This window comes from Sceloporus occidentalis, unplaced genomic scaffold (genome assembly GCF_023333645.1).
Source record: "Sceloporus occidentalis isolate IW3139 unplaced genomic scaffold, rSceOcc1.0.p SCAF_2, whole genome shotgun sequence".
NCBI lineage: Eukaryota > Metazoa > Chordata > Lepidosauria > Squamata > Phrynosomatidae > Sceloporus > Sceloporus occidentalis.
Window position 1 is genome coordinate 92188821 of NW_028316982.1, and position 21471 is coordinate 92210291.

General features: G+C 38.2%; 1 protein-coding gene across 3 annotated transcripts in view; it reads right to left on the reverse strand.

Annotated features, from left to right (window-relative positions):
• Positions 1 to 2176: 2176 nt before the first annotated feature.
• LOC149318694 (polycomb group RING finger protein 5) overlaps positions 2177 to 21471 on the reverse strand; it is a 47023-nt gene continuing 27728 nt past the window's right edge. For 2 of the 3 annotated variants that reach the window (XM_089510291.1, XM_089510292.1), the window contains 7 exons: positions 14265 to 14320; positions 14090 to 14149; positions 11641 to 11783; positions 10827 to 10925; positions 8596 to 8685; positions 5887 to 5946; positions 2177 to 2867 (listed from right to left, as the gene is read on the reverse strand). In XM_089510291.1, the coding sequence (XP_089366417.1) occupies positions 2820 to 2867; positions 5887 to 5946; positions 8596 to 8685; positions 10827 to 10925; positions 11641 to 11783; positions 14090 to 14149; positions 14265 to 14320 (556 nt within the window). In that variant the 3' untranslated portion in view covers positions 2177 to 2819. The remainder of the gene's footprint in view (positions 2868 to 5886; positions 5947 to 8595; positions 8686 to 10826; positions 10926 to 11640; positions 11784 to 14089; positions 14150 to 14264; positions 14321 to 21471) is intronic. The other variant, XM_089510293.1, reaches the window with a different exon arrangement.

The following is a 21471-nucleotide window of genomic DNA, read 5'->3' on the forward strand; positions in this document are numbered from 1 at the left end:
ATGTTACATTTCCTCTCATGAGTCAAACAAAAGCTTTAATTTTACACAGGAAATCTGAAAATAGTTCAGATATAAGTTGTACATACCTCAGTTTGAAAATAAGAATGTTGTACTATTTTTCTATGTATGTAGAAATGTTGAACAATGCTCAACTTGGCAGAGGACTGACTAGAACCGATACTTGCTACTAGTCAACAGAATTTTCCCCCACGGCATCAATATTGAAAAATAGCCCCAACACTAATGGAAAACCCATAAATGAAGGGAAACTTCAATACAGGCATTGGAGAAGCTTTCACTATTACTTAGGAGTCCTGTACAGCATGCTGATTGTATCTGTTTTTCAAGCTCTGGGGTAACATCCCAAGTGATAACTCATATATATTCATCATGACAAGATTCATAAGTTCAGAACTTGAATTCAGCAAATACTTCTTCCTGAAGAAGAAATAGAAACTGGTGCTTTGGATGTTGTCCAGAATTATGGAAGTCACTCACATATCCTTTGACTAGATAAGCCTTTAACAAGGCTTCCAGGTAAAGTCCAAAATTATCCTTATTAAACATGATACTAATCGGAATTCTCCTCATCCCATAATTGCTAATATGCACGTAGAAGCAATTTCCGTAATATAGTCAAATCTGCTGCCAGTTGGTGTGTGTGTGTGTGTGTCTGTGCATGTGTAAACATATGACTAAGATCCAAATGTTGAGTTTTATAAGCCCAAAGGAACTGTATACTTACTAGGTGTTTATAAGCAGTAGTCTCACATATAATATAACAAACAAGTATTTGGAAATGGAAGAGAATTGTAGAAGCAGTTGTAGATATGGCGGTGTCCAAAGGAAAAATAATGAGATTTTACTGTGTAGGCACAAATCTTTTCAGCAAGATGAAACCAGGAATAGGGATTGTGTGGTTTGATTCCAAATCCTATCAGCTAGGCAGCATACTCAATAGTCAGGGCTGACAGAATCTGTACTATAACATCTCCCATTAACCTCAGCCACCGGACAGCTACAGGCTCTCTACCACAGGAAGGGTACCCTTACAATATGCTCATACAGGTGACCAGTATTGAGGAAGCAGGCACTGCCTTCCACCCAGGCAGCCCTTCTGATCTGCTACATCTGGCAGCTTTGAGCATGCTGTTCAGGAAGAAGAAACTACAAAAATATTGCAATGAAAACAGAGTAGTCTGCTCTTATTTTGGTTGCCCTAGATTGGAATTCATGTCTGTCATATATGTTCTCAAGGAAGCATTTGGTCTTGCAAGAACTGCACAGTATTTCTCCAGATACAACAGCCTATAATCTTTCCAGTCTAGTCCCTTCTTTTACTAGTTGGATTTGCAGTAGTTATTCTGTCATAGTTTCTCAAATGGCTTTAATTATACCATAGCTTCCTAAAGTGAATTAATTTACTTAGGGTGTGTAATTTATTACACAAATAAGTGTGTTTATTAGACACTGTACAGATTATTGAACTATATTGTTATTTTGGTTTTTAAATATGCAAAAATATTGGAAGACAGGAGAGGATAAACTGTATATTGTGATCTCTGTAATGATATCCAAAAACCAACATTTTTCAAACAAGAAGGAATACACATGCAATACTAAGGCAACCATCAACATTTTTGTAACACTACTAATTTCTGTGAAAAAGAAAACACTGAAATGTCAGTAGTTTTGGTCAGGTAGTTTCATCAACCATACTAAATACACTATAGTTTCAGATGTGACAACAAGACCTACAATAGTGCTAGAGTTCAAATAACCATAGTATGTAGTTGTCAATGCCATTAAATTGCTGCATTTTACAGTATGTTTTTGTGTATTACTTAGTATGGTATAAGAGAAGCATACTTATGCCCAGTGGCCTTAATTGACCAAAAGACCACCAGTTTCAGCTTAACTCTCTCTTGCATTGTTGCCAGTATTTTCCAAAGACAGAATGAAGATTTTCAAATAGGGAAGGCTGTGCAGACAACGGTTGGAAAGAAACACTGTTTATAGTAAATCGTTCATGATGATTCCTGCTTTTCCTTGCACTTGTAGCAAACTTTTTTTAAAAGACAAAATAACCTTACCTGTTCATTTGGTACTTCTCCAAATCAAAACTCTAGGCAAAGTCATATGCACAATTGAATAGAGGCTATGAGACATTATAACCTTTCTGTTCAATGTAAATGGATTGTATTTAACTTTGCTGACACAAAATCTAAATTTTTCAGATGCTCAAAAACACTGCTGCATACTAATGAGTGAGCTATGCCTGGAGCTATGAAAAACTGAACAAGATAAAGGTTGTGGCACAATAACCATATTTCTAAAACATGTATTATATACAAAATATTTTAAGGTGTAGTTATAACCTTTTATACAGTACTTCTTTTAAACAATATTTTTTTCAGTAAAACAATACAAGTGAAAAACAACAATTGCAACACCACATGTGAAAGAGCCGATGGTTATCTCTGCTAACATAACTAATGTTATGGACCAGTGAATGTTTCTAACAGGCAAAGAAAATATTCAGAGACTGAGACTCTTGATTATACATTTAACAATTTGGCTACAATTTTCAGTCTTTGATGCCACAATTATGAGTGTTTCAGTAGCAGAATGGCACTTGGCTTACTCTAATAGGGGGAGAAAAGATAGTTGATCAGCTGAAGAAAAAGTCCATATTTGCATGCTGAAATTCGGGTTATGTCCCTCTACCCCCCCAAATCCAGGCACATCCATTCATTGTGCAATCTGTCGATGGGTAAACATAGTGCAGGATTAATCTCAGTGGAATCTGGCCCTTTGGTTTAACCGAAGTCAATTCTGGGTCGATACTGGAGTACCATGGGATAAGACTAAAACCACAATGAAAACAGAACAAATAGAAATAATGACAGCACGTAGACACAAGTACATGAGCAATATGATTATTAAAAATACATTTAGTTATCACTTATTTATCAACCTACACAGATTAAAAGGAACTGGCTTAGAAATATGGCAGACTGGGGGTGGTCAACTTCTCACTTTCAGTGGGCTGGCTGCATGGGAGTCTACCCTCAATCCATCAGAAGATACACTGCTGCCACCACTGACTCATCTATGCAGTTGCTGATGAAATTCAGTTACAATTAAAATGGTTCTCTAAGGTGCAAAAGGATGAAAAAGAACCCTTCAGCATCATAGAGCTCTACAAATTGGCAAGGGAGAGTGTCCTCTTTCCTTCTAGAAGGAAGATTGCATGTGTTTATGTGTGCATATTTGTGTGCATGTACTTCCACACAGCTGGAAGCGATGGCTCCAAAATTTAGCAACATGATTCTACTGAGCATAGAGAAGTGGGGTGAGTGAGGACTACAAAAAATGTGTAACTTGGTATATACATGTTGTTATAAAGATAAAATAGAGTGGGGGTTCAGTGTTTATGGTACACCAATCTTGTTGGAAGAAGGGAGGGATAAAAATGAAATAAACACAACCATGATCCTACATTGACAGATAAGGGAGGAGCTTCTCTGTTATAGTTACAACTGACCATGCCCCTGCCAAAAACCTACCTTTTCAGAGGACAGCAATGGCAAACCCCCTGTGAAGAAACTTGCCAAGAAAACCCAATAGGTTCACCTTAGGTTGGAAATGACCTGAAAGCACACAGCACCACCAACAACAAAGCGCCCCAGCCAAAGGGTTTCTGATGCACTGAAAATTGGGGCACTGAGAAATGACATCTGCAGCATTCTCCCAGTCACTGAGTACAATGACAACAGGCAGCTAGAGAGACCCCTTGGGGTCCTGCTTCAACTGCTTGTTTTAATGATTCCCGTGATCAGATTCACACTGCAAACATTATTTCCCAGTGCCCTGATCTGCAGTGCCTCAGAAACCCTTCATTTGGGGAAATGCCAGGCTGAAAAGATGGGTTTTTGGGATTATGCTCAGTTGTTAATGGCCATAAACACTGTATTCCAATAGTTACAAGATCAAATGTCCAAGCTTATGAACTTGTAATTACTGAACAGGATACCAGCCACATTATTTATATACCCTATATTCTCAACTATAAGTCAACCTCATGTATAAGTCAATGACAAGTTGTTATTGTATTTTACCGATGCTTTTACTGTTAGGCGCTTCGATATGTTCGATTTGTTTGGAGAAGCAGGATATAAATAATAGTAATAATAATAATAATAATTAGTTGGGAGCATATTATTATTATTATTATTATTATTATTATTATTAGTTGAGAGCATGTTTTGGGGCCAAAATTATGGATTTTGATATGATTCGTATGTAAGTTGAGGGTAAAACTTAGGGGCATGTTAACAAAGAATATAAAGGATGAAGCAAAGGAAAACAATGCCAAAGAATTTACAAAATTCCAGCAGGCATAACTGTTTGGGCTCACAGTAAAGGCTGGATAGATAAGAGAGTGGAGGGGGGGGGGGTGTCAAAGTACAGTACTTACATTGACCTGTGGATATGTTGACATATATTTTGGGGTCAATTTTTTGAATGAAATTTCTAGACTTATACATGAGTATATACAGTAGTTCATTTTTATCCTGCCTCTTGTCCAACAAGATTTGAGCCTCCTGCATTTTCTAAAATTAAAATTAGTGCATAAAGTTTAACATTTTGACACTCAGTCATTAATTTCCCAAAAACTGCCTTCAAATTTTAGGCTTCACTCCAATGAAATGTGTAATTGTGAAGTCAAATATTAATGTTCCTTAAAATAAAGAGAAGACACATGAAGCAACAAAAGGCCAGAATTTCATGCAAAATTCCTTTGTCTGGCTACCATGTTCTGTAATCTAACTTAACAGCCTAGACATAAATGAATATTTATTTGTGACACAGAGAGTAGGAGTAAAGAAAAGCATGGTGATCTTTCTATTAGCAGTGGTGGAAAGGAACTTTAGATGATGTATCAATTGTCAGAAGTCAAACTGGAAAATACTGTCTAGTGACTGGAGTGCTTATAAGCTCTGGAGTGTTTTGAGTCTGATTTTCAGTTGGACTTGAATAAATAGGTGTTTCCTTGCCAATGTACTGTAATTTCATATGCCATCATACTGGACATACTAAACAATTTCAATGATTATCTCATGATTATAGAATGAATCAATGACAGTTATCTCTTCAATCACATAAACAGTGATTGGAGTCAAAGCCATAAGATGGCAAGTCACACTGCTACCTTTTGGTGTACCATTTTCATTTACTACTTTATATAACGAACTATTGACTAACATGTACAGTATAGTTAATTATTTATTCATTATCTCAAAGAAACAAAGCTGTGAACCACTAAGCTCACTTTGGCCCCAGTATCCTAGCAATTTGTTGCATTTAAATGATAACTGTACAATTAATAAGTAGCATAGGGAGTGACCAAAAGTTCCTGCCAGATCGCCAACTAACATAAGAGAAGGAGCAGCCAAACTACCCCCCGTTTGATGTCTCTGTGGTTACCACTTAATATGTACTTACAACAGTAGAGGAAGTAGGAAGCCCTTAATTGTTACACCTTATCATCAAATTTGTATTTTTTAATTTTACATTGATTTGGTGCAACTGTTTTATGAATTTTAAATCATTAACTAATGAAAAGGTATGAAATATATTTAAGAAAGAATTTGAATGAATGAACGAATGCACAAATAAATAAACAATTCCCATATGTTTATAAACACTGTGTATTACACATAAAAACTGATGCTATTGACCCTCAAGTCTAATTTTAGAGTAGGAAGAACTTTCTGTTATGGGATTACAAGTGACACCCACCTCCCATCAGCTCTGAATTACAATGGATATTCTGATGACATCTTAATGACTATAATGTGTACAGTCGGGAGTGCCTCTTACCTGATAAAAAGAGCCATCCTGTGAGCAGACTTGTGAAGATGAGCAGTTCTGACACCGAAACTGCGAAGGAGATGATTTTCTGATCAGATAAGAGGCATCCACAACTGGACAATGATTATCAGTCATTCAATTTTTTTGTTTCACATTTAAGAATTTAATTAGTTTACATCAAGACAGGTATTGTATTGCTATGAAAAATAAACAGGAAAATTTACATCTTCTGTTGGACTGAGATCTGTTATAGACAATATCTTAAAAAAAAATAGAGCTGGAAAAGTAGCAGGATATTTAGACTTACAGAGTTGGGTCCCAAGCTCCCACATATAAAGATAAAAAACACCTCTGCTTGAAGATATGTTTTTAACATTTATGCCAATTCCACCCCCACACAACTACAATGTATGCATCCACTGAGAACTGCCTGCAAAGAATTGGGAGTACTTTTGAAGGATTGCTAATTCTAATCAGAATATGTTTATGGGGTCTGGAAGTGGGTGAAGGGGGGGAATGGAGGGAGAGATTAGAGACTCTTCCCTCATCCCATGAGTACAACTGTTATACATTTTCTTAGGGACTTTAAGAGCAGAAACAGAAATATATAGAAATATATAAAACTGCCACAATAAACCACAAAGCTGATGTTATTAATAGTATTTTTGGTGCCAGCTGGAGAGACCACAGCTAACCAGAGAAAGCAGGGCTAACTATAAAACTTGCAAATCATGTCGAGAGGGCAAAGAACAGAAAATATATAAGCTTATTTAATATTTTTATTTTACATTCAACTGAAGCAAAACATTGTGATTAACTCTACTAAGTGTTAACTCCATACAGACCTTGTTAACAGTTAATCTTGAGTCTCCCTGTGCCATATAAAAAGCATTAATAGTCTAATGGTCTATTTCTAGTTATATTACAAACTATGCTAAAAACAGATCAGAGATCTTAACATTTAAAAAAAATGCCTTTAGTAAAATTTGATGCTACTAAAACTTTGTAATCAGAGGTTACAGAGATTCTGGGTCCCTTTGGAGACCCAGAAAAGTTAGGCCCTTCCAGTTATCAATTATTTCAGTTGAAGATGTGGATGTGCGCGTACGTATCTTTTGTATTAACACAACCAGGGCAAAAAATAAGTGTTTTCCTTTGGGTGGATCATGTCTTTTCAGTTCAAGTGTAATGACTGTGCAATTTTCTTAATTTTTTTAAGCTGTCAAGAAACATGGCAGAAATTAGTAAATTTTTGTTGTTCCTGTTCTGTGCCTTCAAGTCATTTCTGACTTGTGGCAGCCCTAAGAGTTTTCTCTGCAAAATGTGTTCAAAGGGTTTTTTTAATATACTGTACAACATATGTAATGTTTAGTTCTGCCTCAGTCCTAATAAAAGAAAAAGGAAAACACTTACCTGGTTTAGAAATTTTTATCTGCCCTGTAGTTAAAGTTACTTTAATTAATTAATTAATTATCTACCCTTTTCCCAGCACAGGATTCAAGGCAGTTATTTTATTACAAAATTATTTTAAAATTGGCACCATGAATACTCTCCTACTTGATTGCTGATGATTTATGTTAAATATGTTAAGTGTTTCAAAGTGGCCATATATAGCCTAAATCCAGCGTTACTCCTAACTTGAGTAGGCTGCTGAAATCAATCACTCACTTAATTCCCTTTTAGCGGATGTAAACTAGCTGGGACTAATGCTGGATTTAATCCTATATATGAGTGAGAATAGATCCAGACTGATAACTTTCAATAATCTGATTCAATCCCTTCCTGTTAATTCTGCTAATTAATTGTTACTTAGCATGTCTGAATAATTCCCCACAACAAATACCAATGGCACCAATGTTAAAGTACCACTGTAACCCAATCCCCTGCTCCTGTTTTTAAAATCGTACATTTTTAAGGTATAGAGACTTTTAAATGAAAAACATTGTTGTTTAACAATTTCTTCTTTGATCTTCCCAGGTCTTTTCTTTCTGCACTTTTGGCATACAGTAGCTATGACCTTCTCCAGGTTTTTTTTACATCTCACTAAATAAGAGAAAATTTCAGGTAGAGGAACTACAGTATATGGCATTGTGACCTATCGTCATCTTCATAAAAAAAAGAAGAGAGAGCGGGAGAGAGAAGGAAATGAGGAGTAGGAGTCTGTGTGTAACTACAGACACCTGGGAGTTGCTGGAGTTACAAGGGGTGGTTGCCTAGTTACATTGATCTTCAATGTCCATGCATTACCTTCTGTAGTGGATCAGGAGGAAAGCTTGAAACACAGTATGAAATATGATTAGAGCATTGCAAGAAGCCCTGGAACTCTCATTGCTCTAACAATGAAAGGAATCAGGAGCACTGAGAGACTGCTTGATTGGAGCAAAGCATCCAACACATACAGAGAGCATAATATACACTCTTCATATATCTGCTAAAAATCAAGGTATTGTCATGAATTCAAATGATGTATCTGTTGCAATGCAGAAACCAAAAAATGACAAGAAGCTTATTAAAGTCCCTAATTATAAATAAACAAAAAAACTATAAATCACAGGTGGGCAGAGATTTTTGGTTTACAAATCCCATGAGCCATAACCAGCATAACCAATGGTTATGGGATTACGGGAGCTGCAGTTCTAGAGAGCCACATGATATAACTCCTGTTATAAATGCACAAAACCAGTAAACTGAAAACAATAGAAGTTGGATTTTATTTACATTTTCTCCTCGTAGTCTCCATCTTGTCATGTAGATAAATTCCATAGTGTGATCCTTCCCCATGATTTCCCCATTGCATAGTACATCCAGCTTAAAAAAAGAAAATGGGAAATACCATAAATCATAACGTAACCTTAAGAGTTATAAAAATAAAATCATTTTTGAAACTCTTGCAATGAATGATTCCTAGAAGTAAATTATTATTTTATTCCTAAATATAAAGGAATAAAGAAACATAAACACATTATCCATGTAAAAATTGAGCTCCTTTTATATACTCATAATATTTTTACTTTCTCAAGTGTTCCAGCTTAAAACTAAAGACATTTATAAAAGCACCTTAAAATATGACATATGTAAAATGTCAATAGCATCTCACTCATTCTATAGCCACAATATACCTGTGGTCCATTTGGCCCCAATAGCAAATTAAGAAAGGACTTTTTTTTTAACAGATATGGAAATTTATGACCTTGTGAATGGCAAAACAAAACTGTAGGCTGATTTAGGAGGTTGCTATTGTCCTATTTCCTTAATATCTACAAACAGCTTCATTTAAACAGCTTCATTTATATACCGCTTCATTCTGAACTAACAGTGTCTAAGTGGTTTACAACTGTAAGCTAATTGCCCCCAACAATCTGGGTACTCATTTTAGTGACCTCCTCAGAAGTATGCAAGCCTGAGTCAAGCTTGAGCCCTTTTGCTGGTCTTGAACTCGCAACCTTATGGTTTTGAGTGAGTGGCTGCAGTACAGGCATTTAACCATTGCACCACCAGGGCTCCTACAGTTCTCTAGGGTGCAGTCGTCTTTCACATCTCCAGACGATGGATTTGTTTTTTAAACCAGAGATATCTAGACTGGGACTGAATTTAGAACCTTCTGCTTGCAATCTGAGTGATCTACCTACCAGAGACCATCAAAGCACCTTTGTTGCCTGAAGCAGGAGTGAAATGCTTCCCCCTGTGCACTGCCAGTTACCTCCCACTCCAGATGCAAGAGAGCTGCAATGGCTGCTGGCTACCTATCTGTGCTCTCTTGCTCATCTGCCCAATGCCCATTCATCCCAGCAGAAGGATGTGGATGAAACAGCATCAGCTGGGAAGTGCAACAGAGCTTCCCCCAAGTGAAAAAGATGAACGTGGAAGTGACAGGTGAAGCCACCCCATCTCCACCAGTGACTGGCTCTGTGAGCTAGCAGCTTCCAGAACACCTGGCTCTGGTTCTTTGAAATCAGGCTCTATGGGAAGTCTCCCTTGCCCCAACACAGGCTTTTCTAGTCAGCTTTGCCCCTTCCACACACTCTGGCTCTGAAGACTAGACATTCAAGAAGTTGTGACTTAACAGAGCTGGCTGTTGCTAGTGTCATAGAGGGCCTCCAGACATTTTCACCATCTCCTCCTAATTCTTGCAGGAGAGGGAGAGGCTGTGAGTCAAACAATCCTGGCCCTGCAGAACTGTATGGCTCAGAAGTAAATTTCCAATGGCACTCCATTCTGGGTGGGCAGTGGCAAATTTGTCATTCCATCACTTGCAGTAATTACCTCACAAGGTAATGATGGTCCTGCTATTCACTGCACCTCTCCGAATAACCTTTCAGCTTGTCTATATTTATGACTATAGAGCAAAGCATGAAGGTGGGATCAAATCAGTAGTAAACAGCCTGTTTTAACTTTTCTTAATATCTTACATCTGCTATATTCGTAAGCCTATTGGGGTCAGTCAAGATGCTTTGTTGACTTTCAGAAAGTATTTCTTTAATGCTTTGTTGACCTTCAGAAAATATTTCCTATTCCAATACTATGCCCTCTCTACATAACACCAACAATTAGGAGCAAGAATTTTCAAACACTCTCAATTTTACAGTGGAAATGTTTGTGCAAATAGTGCTGTTTTTCACTGAGATCAAGTCTATTCTCATTAAACAGGAGTCTTAAGCACAAATAGATACCGTACACTGGGTTATAATAATTGAATTGAAATGTTATGCATATGTGTGCGAATGTGCCATCAAGTCATCTGTCGACTTATGCACATGCTTACATTGTAATAAGTTTCACTGAACATAGAACAACTGAGTTGTAGATAAAAATGCAAAAGATCACATTATAAATCTATCCAATTCCATGTCTGGCATTAAAATAAACATACAGCTGAAGTTCTGACATTTTAAATCCACTTAATCTTTACCTAGGGAATGTCTATAATCTTTGCTTGTTGTCATTCATACCTCATAAGAACTTGGAAGCTTTAATTTTAAACTTAGAAACTTCTTTATAGTTCCTACAGTCACACGGGTAGAACACCGGATAAATTTTTTCATCAGTCCCTAAAAGAAAGGAGATAAAACCAGGAAATTTGGATATTTAATTCTCTCTTAGTGGCAAAACAGACCACCCCAAAGAGGTGGCTTGAAGCCGCCCCAAGAAAGGTGGATTGGGGCCAAGGTAACCGCATGCTGAGGCCCCAATCCGCCTTTTTGCTGGTGCAAAAAGAAGCGGCAAATTGCCAGTCTTTTTTGTGCCAGCAAAAAGCTGGCTTTTCCTACCCCAACATGGCTTTACAGCACTAATAAACACTGGATTGCCAACTACTTTTACTTACGTTTTTAAAATGTTTACATATGTCATCTTTTAAAAAAAAAATCTAACCAAACAGAATAGGATGGAAAATAGAAGATGTTTTAAAAGACTGGGTCATACCTGAATTTTCTAGAAGCCATGCCAGAATGTTTGTAAGTGTTACAATGAGCTGGAGTACAGGAGTGGCAACCTGAAGCCCTTCCCCATTAACCACACTTTAAGAAAAAATCAGACCCAGAGACCAAAAATGAGTTCTGGTGGAAGGAAAAATAGACTGGACAAGAAAATTAGAAGGAAAGTATGGATGAGCTCAGATTTCCTTTTAATTTTGGAAGAGTAAATGGTTATAGAAAATTACAATGAGAAGCAGCTATCTATGGTATACTATTTTACTGAAGAGGAACTAAAATATTGACTCTATTTTAATGATTTAAAGAAAACAGAAATGCTTTCAAAACTCACCTTTACTACATTATCCCCATTCTGTCCATTATTACGTAAACAATCCAGACAAATGGCAATCTGTGGGTCGCTCCTGTGATAATCTTTATCCTCTTGATTTTCATCTTCATTATCTTTGGGATTTTCAGATTTTTGATTTTTTTCTGGAAAAAAAAGTACCATTTACAAACGTACCATATTCAAAACTTGCAAATTCTAAACTTAGTCTATTAGTACCCCCATTCGTCAACATACACATTAAACTATTTCTCCTTTCCAACTAACTCTAAGGAAGTTGTTTCAGTGCTTCACCAGTGTCTGCTGTCAGTAATGGACTGGATGAGGATGTACAAACTGACGTTCAAACCAGACAAAAGAGAGGTGCCCCTGTTCAGTCCTAAAGTAGATCAGAGACTAGAGATTCAGATGAATGGGATTATGTTTCCTCTGAAATCCCAAATACATATCTTGGGTGTACTTCTGGATTCAATCCTGTGCCTTGAAAGCCAGGTCTCAGTGGTAGCCAGAAATACATTCAGTTAAAACTAGACTAAGATGTCAGATCTGACCACAATAACACATGCCTTGAGATACCACACACTCTATTTGTGGTTGCCCTTGGAACATACTTTGTAGGTGGCTGTCTTTGGAAACTGTTCAGAAACTTCAGAGGGTCCATAATGGTGTTGAAACAGCTTCAATGGTTACCAGTCCATTTCTGGACACAATTCAAAGTGCTGGTCATGATCTATAAAGTTCTAGATGGTTTGGATCCAGACAGTCTGTAACACTATATCTCCCTATACAAGCCTGCCCAAACCTTAAGATCCTCAGAGGATCACTATCTGTTTGTCCACCACCACCACCACCACCACAGGGTGAAGACAGAGAAAAGAGTTTTCATGGTGGCTGCTCCCACATTGTGGAAACACTCCCATGAGAGGCTAGGCTAGTGATCTCTTTTCAATAGGAAGCAAATTCTCTTTTAAAAATTTAAATAGGTCTTTGGTCTTTGGCAGAACAGTTTTTTAATGAGGTATTCTGTACTCTGATCTTATATTTTATGATTTTTTACCTGTTTTAAGCATTTTAATATGTTTGTCTGTTTTATTTTACTTTAAAAACAAACAAACAAAAAAACCTTTTAACCATATATTGCTTTAATTGTATTTTGTTTTACTCTTAAACTGTAACATGTCTTGGGTCCCATATTGGGTGAAAGCCAGGATGTAAATTAAATAAATAAATAGTTATATAATGCACAAAGAGAACCAGCATGACTTCACCCTTATAGTATAGGTCTCGAACTTGGGTAAGTCCCTGAGTCATGAAACTTACTGGGCAAGTTAACCAGTCACTCCCAATCAGCCTGACCTACCTCATGGGATATAAATATAACTAGCTAATCTCATGATGTTGGTTAAGCATGTGTGAAACCTCTGGATTAAACAATTTAGGGGCTGTACAGACCACCCCTTTTAGCGCCAGATCAGGGCAGCAACAACCGCATGCCGCAGCCCCAATCTGGCCTTTCCATGGTGCAAAAAGGAGCTGCAAAAAGGGAAAGGGCGCCATAGCTGCCGGCACCGTGGCTTTTCTGGGCTCCTTTGGCGCTGCGTCATCTGGACACAGCACCAGAAGAGAGCCATGACGCTGTCCATCATGTAGTGCAGTGCGTAGTACCATGCCAGCCTGGGAGCCGGAGTTGGGACGCGCGCTGTGCAGGTGTCACGCCCCCCACTCCACCCTCAGGCTGGCCTTAATGGCCAGTCTGTACATCCTCTAACTCTACAAGTTTTACATTACTGTATGCTTGATACAAATAGCTAGGTATATACAAGATATGTACAACAACTGTTCCAAGGGAGAACTTCAACATTTACTACAGAACACTCAGAACATCCGACTAAATTGTTGGAGGTCCCTAGGGCTAACCTTACCCGGACCTCACAGAGGGCTTTTACTACTGCTGCCCCTTTACTTTGGAATAAGCTCCCTGCAGAGCTTCGCTCCGCCGCCTCATTAGCTGTTTTTAAAAAACAGCTGAAAACATATCTATTCCGGCTGGCCTTCCCACCTTAATTTGTTTGTCTATTCTTCCTGCCCCCTTTTTTCCCTTCTGACCCTGGACCGATGGAACTTTTTTGCATTTTTCTTCTGCCCCTGATATATGTATTTTCCTATTTTACTGTTTCCTGTTCCTGTTTTTTGTAGTAATGGTTTTAATTGTTATACTGAATTTTTAATCCTGTATTGTAATGTTTTTATAAATTTTGTAAGCCACCCTGATCATTTCTATGGAAGGGCGGGGTATAAATAAAATTTATTATTATTTATTATTATTATTATTACTAGCCGATGGAAATGAAAACTGGAAATGTGAAAATTTCAGATGCCATTTTGTGATAATTTTTAACAAAATCACTAGACGTTAGAAAATGTTGTTATAGTATCACAAGAGCATAATTACCTTCTCCATTTTCTAGAGGTTTGTTTTTCTTCCAAAATTCAGCCTCACGGTGCAGTTCCTCTGGTTAGCAACAACAAGAAAAAGCAGTGTGGGATTTTGGATCATTAATGCTGGAAACATGATTTTAGAAAAAAAAGCAGTAATCTAGTTAGTTACAAAAGAAAAAAAAACTTACGTTCTCGAAGTCCTGGAACCAACTTAAATATAATTTCCTCTAATGTGTTATCCAGCCTTGGAGAGAAAAGATAATTTAATGTTTAATCTTTGTTTAGTCACAGGGCTAACTTTATGCATTTATTTTAAGCTAGTTTTTAACAAGCATTATTGACATGCAGTCGGCCCTCCATATCCACAGATTCATTATCCACAAATTCAACCATCCAAAGCTTGAAACTATGCCAAAAAAATAAAAATTCCAAAAAGCAAACCTTGATTTTGCCATTTTATATAATGGCCACCATCTTAGTACCCTATTGCATTAAATGTGACTTGAGCATCCATGGATTTTGGTATCCATGGGGGGGGGGGGGTCTGGAACCAAAGCCCAGTGGATACCAAGGGCTCACTGTACAACATAATAAAACTTACAAGAGAAAGAGTGAAACAAGTATTGCACATCCAGTCAGAGACACCAAATAGCAGTTATTTAAGCAAAATAAATTGACTGATATTAAGAGATAATTGCATAATAGGAACTATTTTTCTAAAAAATACTCCTTGTATTTGACATGTGACCATTTCCTAGTATCAAAAATCATAGAGCCTCGAACTCAAGCTATTTAGTTTATGCTTATATTTGAATCCCACCATGATCATATGTAGATAATATGAGGCTGACATATCCTAAGAACCTAAAGAGCTGACATGAGAACTCTGTGTTCATAGCCAGAAGCTCGAGAGGTGAATAATAATGTGAGGGTAAAAATTTTTGCCAAGAAAACCCCGTGATTAGCTTTAGGGTTACCATAAGTTGCAAACAACCTGAAGGCACACAACAGTAAAAACAACAACAGCCACTTGCACAACACAGAGAGGGGCGGCATTATGTAAAGAGAGAAGAGAGGAAAAAGAGAGGAGAAAAAGTCAGAAAAACTGCCTGGGATTGTCAAAACATGTGGATGGTTCTAGGAATGGCTGTGTGTGAATTTGAATAATTGGGGAGGTATGTAAGGGGTGTCTGTGTATGTATGTATATACTGTACCTGTGTTGGTATTTATGTGTGTATGTGGGATGAAACACAGAGGACTTTGGGTATGTAAGAAAGTGATGGGGCAGTGCTTTTTGAGGTATGCACACAACTCAAATCTGCACAAATATACATGTTTCTACAGCTGAATTGTCCCATGTTTTCAGGCAATCATGTCCAGGAAAGATGACTGGCACTTCCTCCCAAATAAGTATGTAGCGCAGCCTTTCTGAACCTTTTTACCATGGAGAAACCGGTGAAATAATTTTCAGGTCTCCAAGAACGACTCCATGAAAATTATATTTACAGCTCAAAAATGTTTTTCCTCCCAATCATAAATTTTATTATTTTTTTCCCAAATACAGCCGGTCCTCCATATCTACAGTTTCTTTATCCATGGATTCAAGCATCCAAGGCTTGAGAACATTATATATATTCTGAAAGCAAACCTTGATTTTGCCATTTTATGTAAGGGACATCATTTTATTATCTGTTGCATTTAATGGGACTTGAACATCCATAGGTTTTGGTATTCATGGGGTATCCTGGAACCAAAACCCAGCAGATACCAAGGGCCCACGATACATAGAAAGAGAACAACAACAGTATCTAAGCTAAGACAATGTTAGTTGACTGTATTAATTCTTTATTTTAGCTGATTGTATTATTTCAATAAGGAGGCCTTATTGATATTTGTAAAAGTATTTGAAAATGTTGAAAGTAATCTAAATCTGAAAATAAAGAATTAAAAAAACCACACACATTTTAAAAACACACACACTACAATGTTTGTAGTTATTGTGATTGGATCTACTGTCTTAATGGATCATGAGCTGAGCATGAGCCAGCAGTGTGATGTGGCTGCTAAACCAGAAAAACAACCTCATGTAGCATTAACAGAAGAACAGTATCAACATGTTGGGAATTAATAGTCCTGCTTCACTTTCTGCAGGCCAGGTTGCACCTTGTGTTCTGTGTGCCTTATTTTAAGGAGGGTACTGACAAACGAGCATGTTCAGAGAAGAATGATGTGAATAGTAAAATTTGTAAACCAAGTTCTGTTAAGAAAGAGTATGACTAATATTTATGAAACTGGGGTTAAAAAACTGGGAAGCAGAAGACACTTTTCCATTTCTCCCCCATTCCAAGTTTGGTTACACTCACTGTACTTATCGCATGACAATGCCTCCAACCCATAGCTGCCCTGTCCCCGACCCATCACTTTTCATTGATTATTATTATTATTATTATTAACCTTTATTGATGGGGGAAACCGTGAATAACCCAGCAATTGTGCAAGTCCCCAGGTGCGAAATGTTGTTCCTGGGTCAGTTGTGCAATTGCTAGTCAAGTAGTATGAGTGTACCCTCTTCTCCCGTCTCCCTCTCACTATTCCAAAGTTGCCTTTATTTTTTCCCCTTTTTTCTTTTACTTTTAAAGACTTCAACTGTAGCAGCAGAGCTCTGGAATTGTGCAACAAAGTGGAAAAACAATAACAAAGAAAACCCCCTAAAGCAGTGATTCCCAAATTTTGGTCTTCCAGATATTTTGGACTTCAGCTCTCAGAATTTCTGCCTGCTGGCCAAATTGGCTGGAGCTTCTGGGAGCTGAAGTCCAAAACACTTGGAGGACCAAAGCCTGAGATTCACTGCCCTAAAGGTAAGCTGGGTAGGGCATAAGGTAGGGAGGCAGGGTTAAGAGAGACATCAGGAACATGATGGGAGGAGCTGCCCTGATTGCATGATTGAGTGGGGTGCAGTGAGGGCTGCCTTGAAAGCAGTATGTTTCCATTTTATTTATACTAATTTGACTGCTACGAATGGGGCTTTTGTGGAAGAGTCCTGAGATAGATTGCCTCTGCTTTGCTGGAAATATTAAAGCAGAATGTATACAAGTATCTCAAGGATGCTACAGCTGCATCTTTTCATGCAGACTGTGCATATGGAAATGGGGCTTCCTAGATTATGTCCATTCTATGATTCAATATGGTTGTTTTTATTCAAGGTGATGATATCTTTGAACTTTTATAATAAACACTGTGGGATAAAACAGACAGGCAGAATAAAGTAGCTTCTGGCCGTTTTGGAGGTGTACTGATTAGATGACACACACCTCCAAAGAGGCTGAAAGCCATGCTAAAGCCATGCTCTGGTCCTCTGAACCGGAGTAAAAAGCTCAGATAATTTGACTCCTACATGCATGGCTGGCTTTGGGAGTGGACCATGTAGTCAGTGGAGTTCAGTCCTGCTTCTGGCCAGAGTGGACTCAGGCGATTCTTTCTCCCCTGTCTGCTCTGGCTTTGTCACGACGATCCTAGAAAGAATTTACCTGTTTCAAGCTGTGCTTGTGAAGACTTTATCTTGTCCTGTATACAATTAAAACGCTCAGTTTGGATGCTTCTTCCCTTCTGTCTGCCATGAGGGTCAGGTATAGGGGCCAGGAACCAATTTCCCACCCAGACTCCCCTCCTCCACCACAGTAAGCCTCAATATTTTTCCCTGAAAGTCCGCAAAATGGCAACAGGAAGTGACTTTTTTGAGGTGGATTGTAGCAAAAAACTGAGATAATGGGAAGCTCGTAAGGGGTGTGACAGAGCTATTGGTGTATAGTTCAGGAGCCTGGTATCTTGCCAAAAATCATGCTGAAAAGGTTTTTCAAAAAAGGGAGATTGAAGACCATGGGTCACAAGAGTGGCCCATGGACTGCAATTAGCTCACCCTTGGTCTAACATATGATCATAGCTAATGAAGTGTCTTCTGAAAGTACAGATCACCTGCAGCTGATGTAAGCTCTTGACTGTAGCAAAAAAGAACAAAACGGTGATCTAAAAAATATACAGAGACCTCCTAATTCTGTATGGTAGGCTATCTGTATGATTGGGGGCCAAAGAAGCAGAAACAAGGGGTGAAATAGGGCTTTTTGCACCTGATGGCAATGTTCCTACAGCAGCATGGATCATGACCGTAAATATTAATTTTATTAATTCTGTCATTTGTTTCCTGATCAATGCAAATTGAGTGAAGCTAACATGTTAAGTGAATATTTACAACATTAAGCTGTTCAGGCCACAACAGAAGCAGAGAATGTGCAATTGGTTGCAAAACCCATGCTTCCTAAGAGTTTCAGAAATAGTAAAACTGACAGACTGAATTGTATAAAACAAGGGAAATTATTCACATGTGCTTAATTCACTTCATTATGGGAGCTGAAGAATTCAGCTTTTTATTCTTTATCACGGAGCATACATAGGCATGCTACTTTATGTAAAACCCATTTTATTAGCATCAAACTATATGTGACATGAAGTCACATGTAATTTCCTCACAGTTGTTGGTTTTACACAGTACAATCCAGAAGGTTGCATTCTGTCTCTAAAGAGTCACATGAGAGAAAATGGAATTAAATCTTTCCCTTCTGCACTTTTTAATGCTATACCACCCCTCCCCTCAATACAACTTTTTTTTCCTTGTTCGGGGGTAAAAATTGCATTTGTTTTATCAGATATATCTATATGTTTTTCCCCAAAAGGGGAAAAACCCATTTGGCTATGGTGATTTTTTATGGAGAAGACACAAAGGAAAAGAAAGAATTTCATATTTTCATCCTTCATTCATGCAACAGTTCTTCAGAGAGAGATCTGATAGTTATATTTTGTAAAACAAAAGAAAATGGTGACGTGGGTGGAAGCTGCAGGAGATATATAAAACAGTATTATGTCTAATCATAAAATGTCCTCATTGCTCACTAGTTTTGTCAATTCTTCCTAGATAATCCTGTACTTAAACTACATTACAATACTGGTCACTGATTTAATTATTATTTTTATTTAAATGAATGCAGGATTGCAGACTCCATTGTTTCTCTTTGTGAGCAAGTCTTTCAGCTAAAGGACAGGTAGCCTACCTCTAAATGTAGTTCTTCAAGTGGTCACCTATGAACTCACAAAATTGGGGTTATCTGCACCTGTGCAGTGCATTGTTTGGAACCTTTGATGCTATATTACATAAATTTTTTGGCATTAACTCCACCCACCCACTGGGCACCACTGGGTTTGCACCTAAACTCTCAGGCCCAGGGACATTGCAGCAATAGCAGTGAAAGAGCTAAGGAAGGGTAGGATACAATGAGAGGAGGATGGGCAGTGTTGTGTGAATTCACAGATCATACCAGAGAACCAGAAAATACTGGTCTGCCAAATGTCTAGTTGAACAGGAAAACAAGACTGTTGTTCCAAAGGTGGCATCAGCTCTGGACCTTGTATCTAGGCTGTAAGGAGAGATGAAGATGAATGGCTCTGATCATGTTAGCTGCTCTGCACATATCCTCCAAAGGCACACTCCTCAGAAAGGCTGATGATGCACCCACTGCCTGGGTAGAATGGCTACAAATATAAGGGAACACTTTTCAGGCAATTAGCCTGAGTGTGCCCAGGTCTGAGTGCCTCTCCTGTCCATTGTATATGGTGAGGAGGTCTGGTTGAGATAGTTGCTTCAAGACAGGTGAGGAGAGGAGTGAACCACAGCTGCTTGGATTGTGTGATCAGGATGCACCTCACTTTGTCTCTCCAGATTTTAGATATCACCTTGGTAATGAGCATCCACCAAGACGTTGTCCTCTCCTGGAAGATGGATCACCAAGATGGAGATACCTTTTGCTAAACACCAGCTCCAAAGACAGAATGTGAGGTGAAGTAGAGTACTGGGTTTTGTTCCATTTTGTTTGTTCAGGTAATACATTACTGTAGCATTGTTGGATAGCATCTGAACTACCTTGCCATGGAAGAAAGTCTTGATGGACTAAAATGTTTTCTCCACAGCCAGCATACTCAGGGCACTGATGTGGAATGCACTTTCCTCAGGACAATCAACCTTTCACTGAAAGTCCTTCTCTATGGCTCCCCATCCATTCAAAGAAGCATCAGTTGAGTTATTGTGGGCTCCAGAGGAAGGAAAGGTATATCATCCTGGACTTTGTTGAGATCAAGCTACCAAGCTAGAGACCAATAAACACTCCTTGGTATGGTGATGTGAAGGCAGGAAGAGTCAAGCAAGTCAGGGAGGGAGGGAGGGAGGGAGGGAGGGTTGCAGCAAGACAGGAACCAAGCATTACTAGCAGTGTTACTGACAATGTGGAAACCATAAACACAAGAAGCACCTGAATGGCCTTTGCAAACTTTGTGATACCCTTGACACTTCAAAGCAACCCTCAAGAGGGCTCAGTACCGTTAATCTGGTAGGTAGGCTGCAGATACTCAAGAATCTAGAATGTTCCTGATAAAGTTCACTGAAATGGCCTGAGATGAGGTATTTTTTTTGAAGCTGAAAGTGAGACCCAATGAATCTAGAAGGTGGAGTATGTAATTGATGACACTGAGGAGCTTGTCCCATGAATTTGCAACAAAGAGCCAGTCATCAATGTAAGGGAAAACAACTGAGCTACCACCACCATCATATATTTTGTGAATATATGAGGGGCAGTGGACAGCCCAAAAGGGAGGATGTGAATCCAACAGGCCCTTCTCCCCACAGCAAAATAAAGGAACTGTCTGTGCGATGGTCAGATTGCAGTATTAAAATATGTATCTTTTAAATCCAACATCGCAAACCAGTCTCCTTGCAATAGGGGGAGGATGGAACAGACCAAGACCATCCTGAACTATTTGGGTTGAATAAATAAACAGATGTCCCAAAGGACCAAAATTGGAAGATGGCCACTGTCCTCTCTGGACACAATGAAATAGTAGGAGGAAGAATCATGTGAAATCTATGGAATAGGAAAGGGTTCAACAGTACCTTCTTAAAGTGGAGTGGTGAGTTTCTCAATGAAAGGCACCTTTTTTCAGTCCCTTAGCACAATTAAGATTTTTGTTTTTTTCACTGTTTATGTGTGTTTTCATAAACAGTTGTACAATCAGAAGAAAAACGTGGACACGTTTATGTAAGGAAATCTTTCTTGAGATAGACAATTATTTTACAAAGTTAAGAGTAGAGGCATGGGCAAGTAGATAATAAAGCATACACATCATATTGCGGAATAGCATCCAGGTAGTCAGGCAGTTAACAACATCAAATAGTTGCAAGGCACTATCGGATAACATTGGGGTAGATAGATGGAGCAATATTTTCTCCAATATTCATTGAAAGAGAGATATGTTTGGGCACATTTAAAACCTAAAGAAATAACAACTTTGAATTC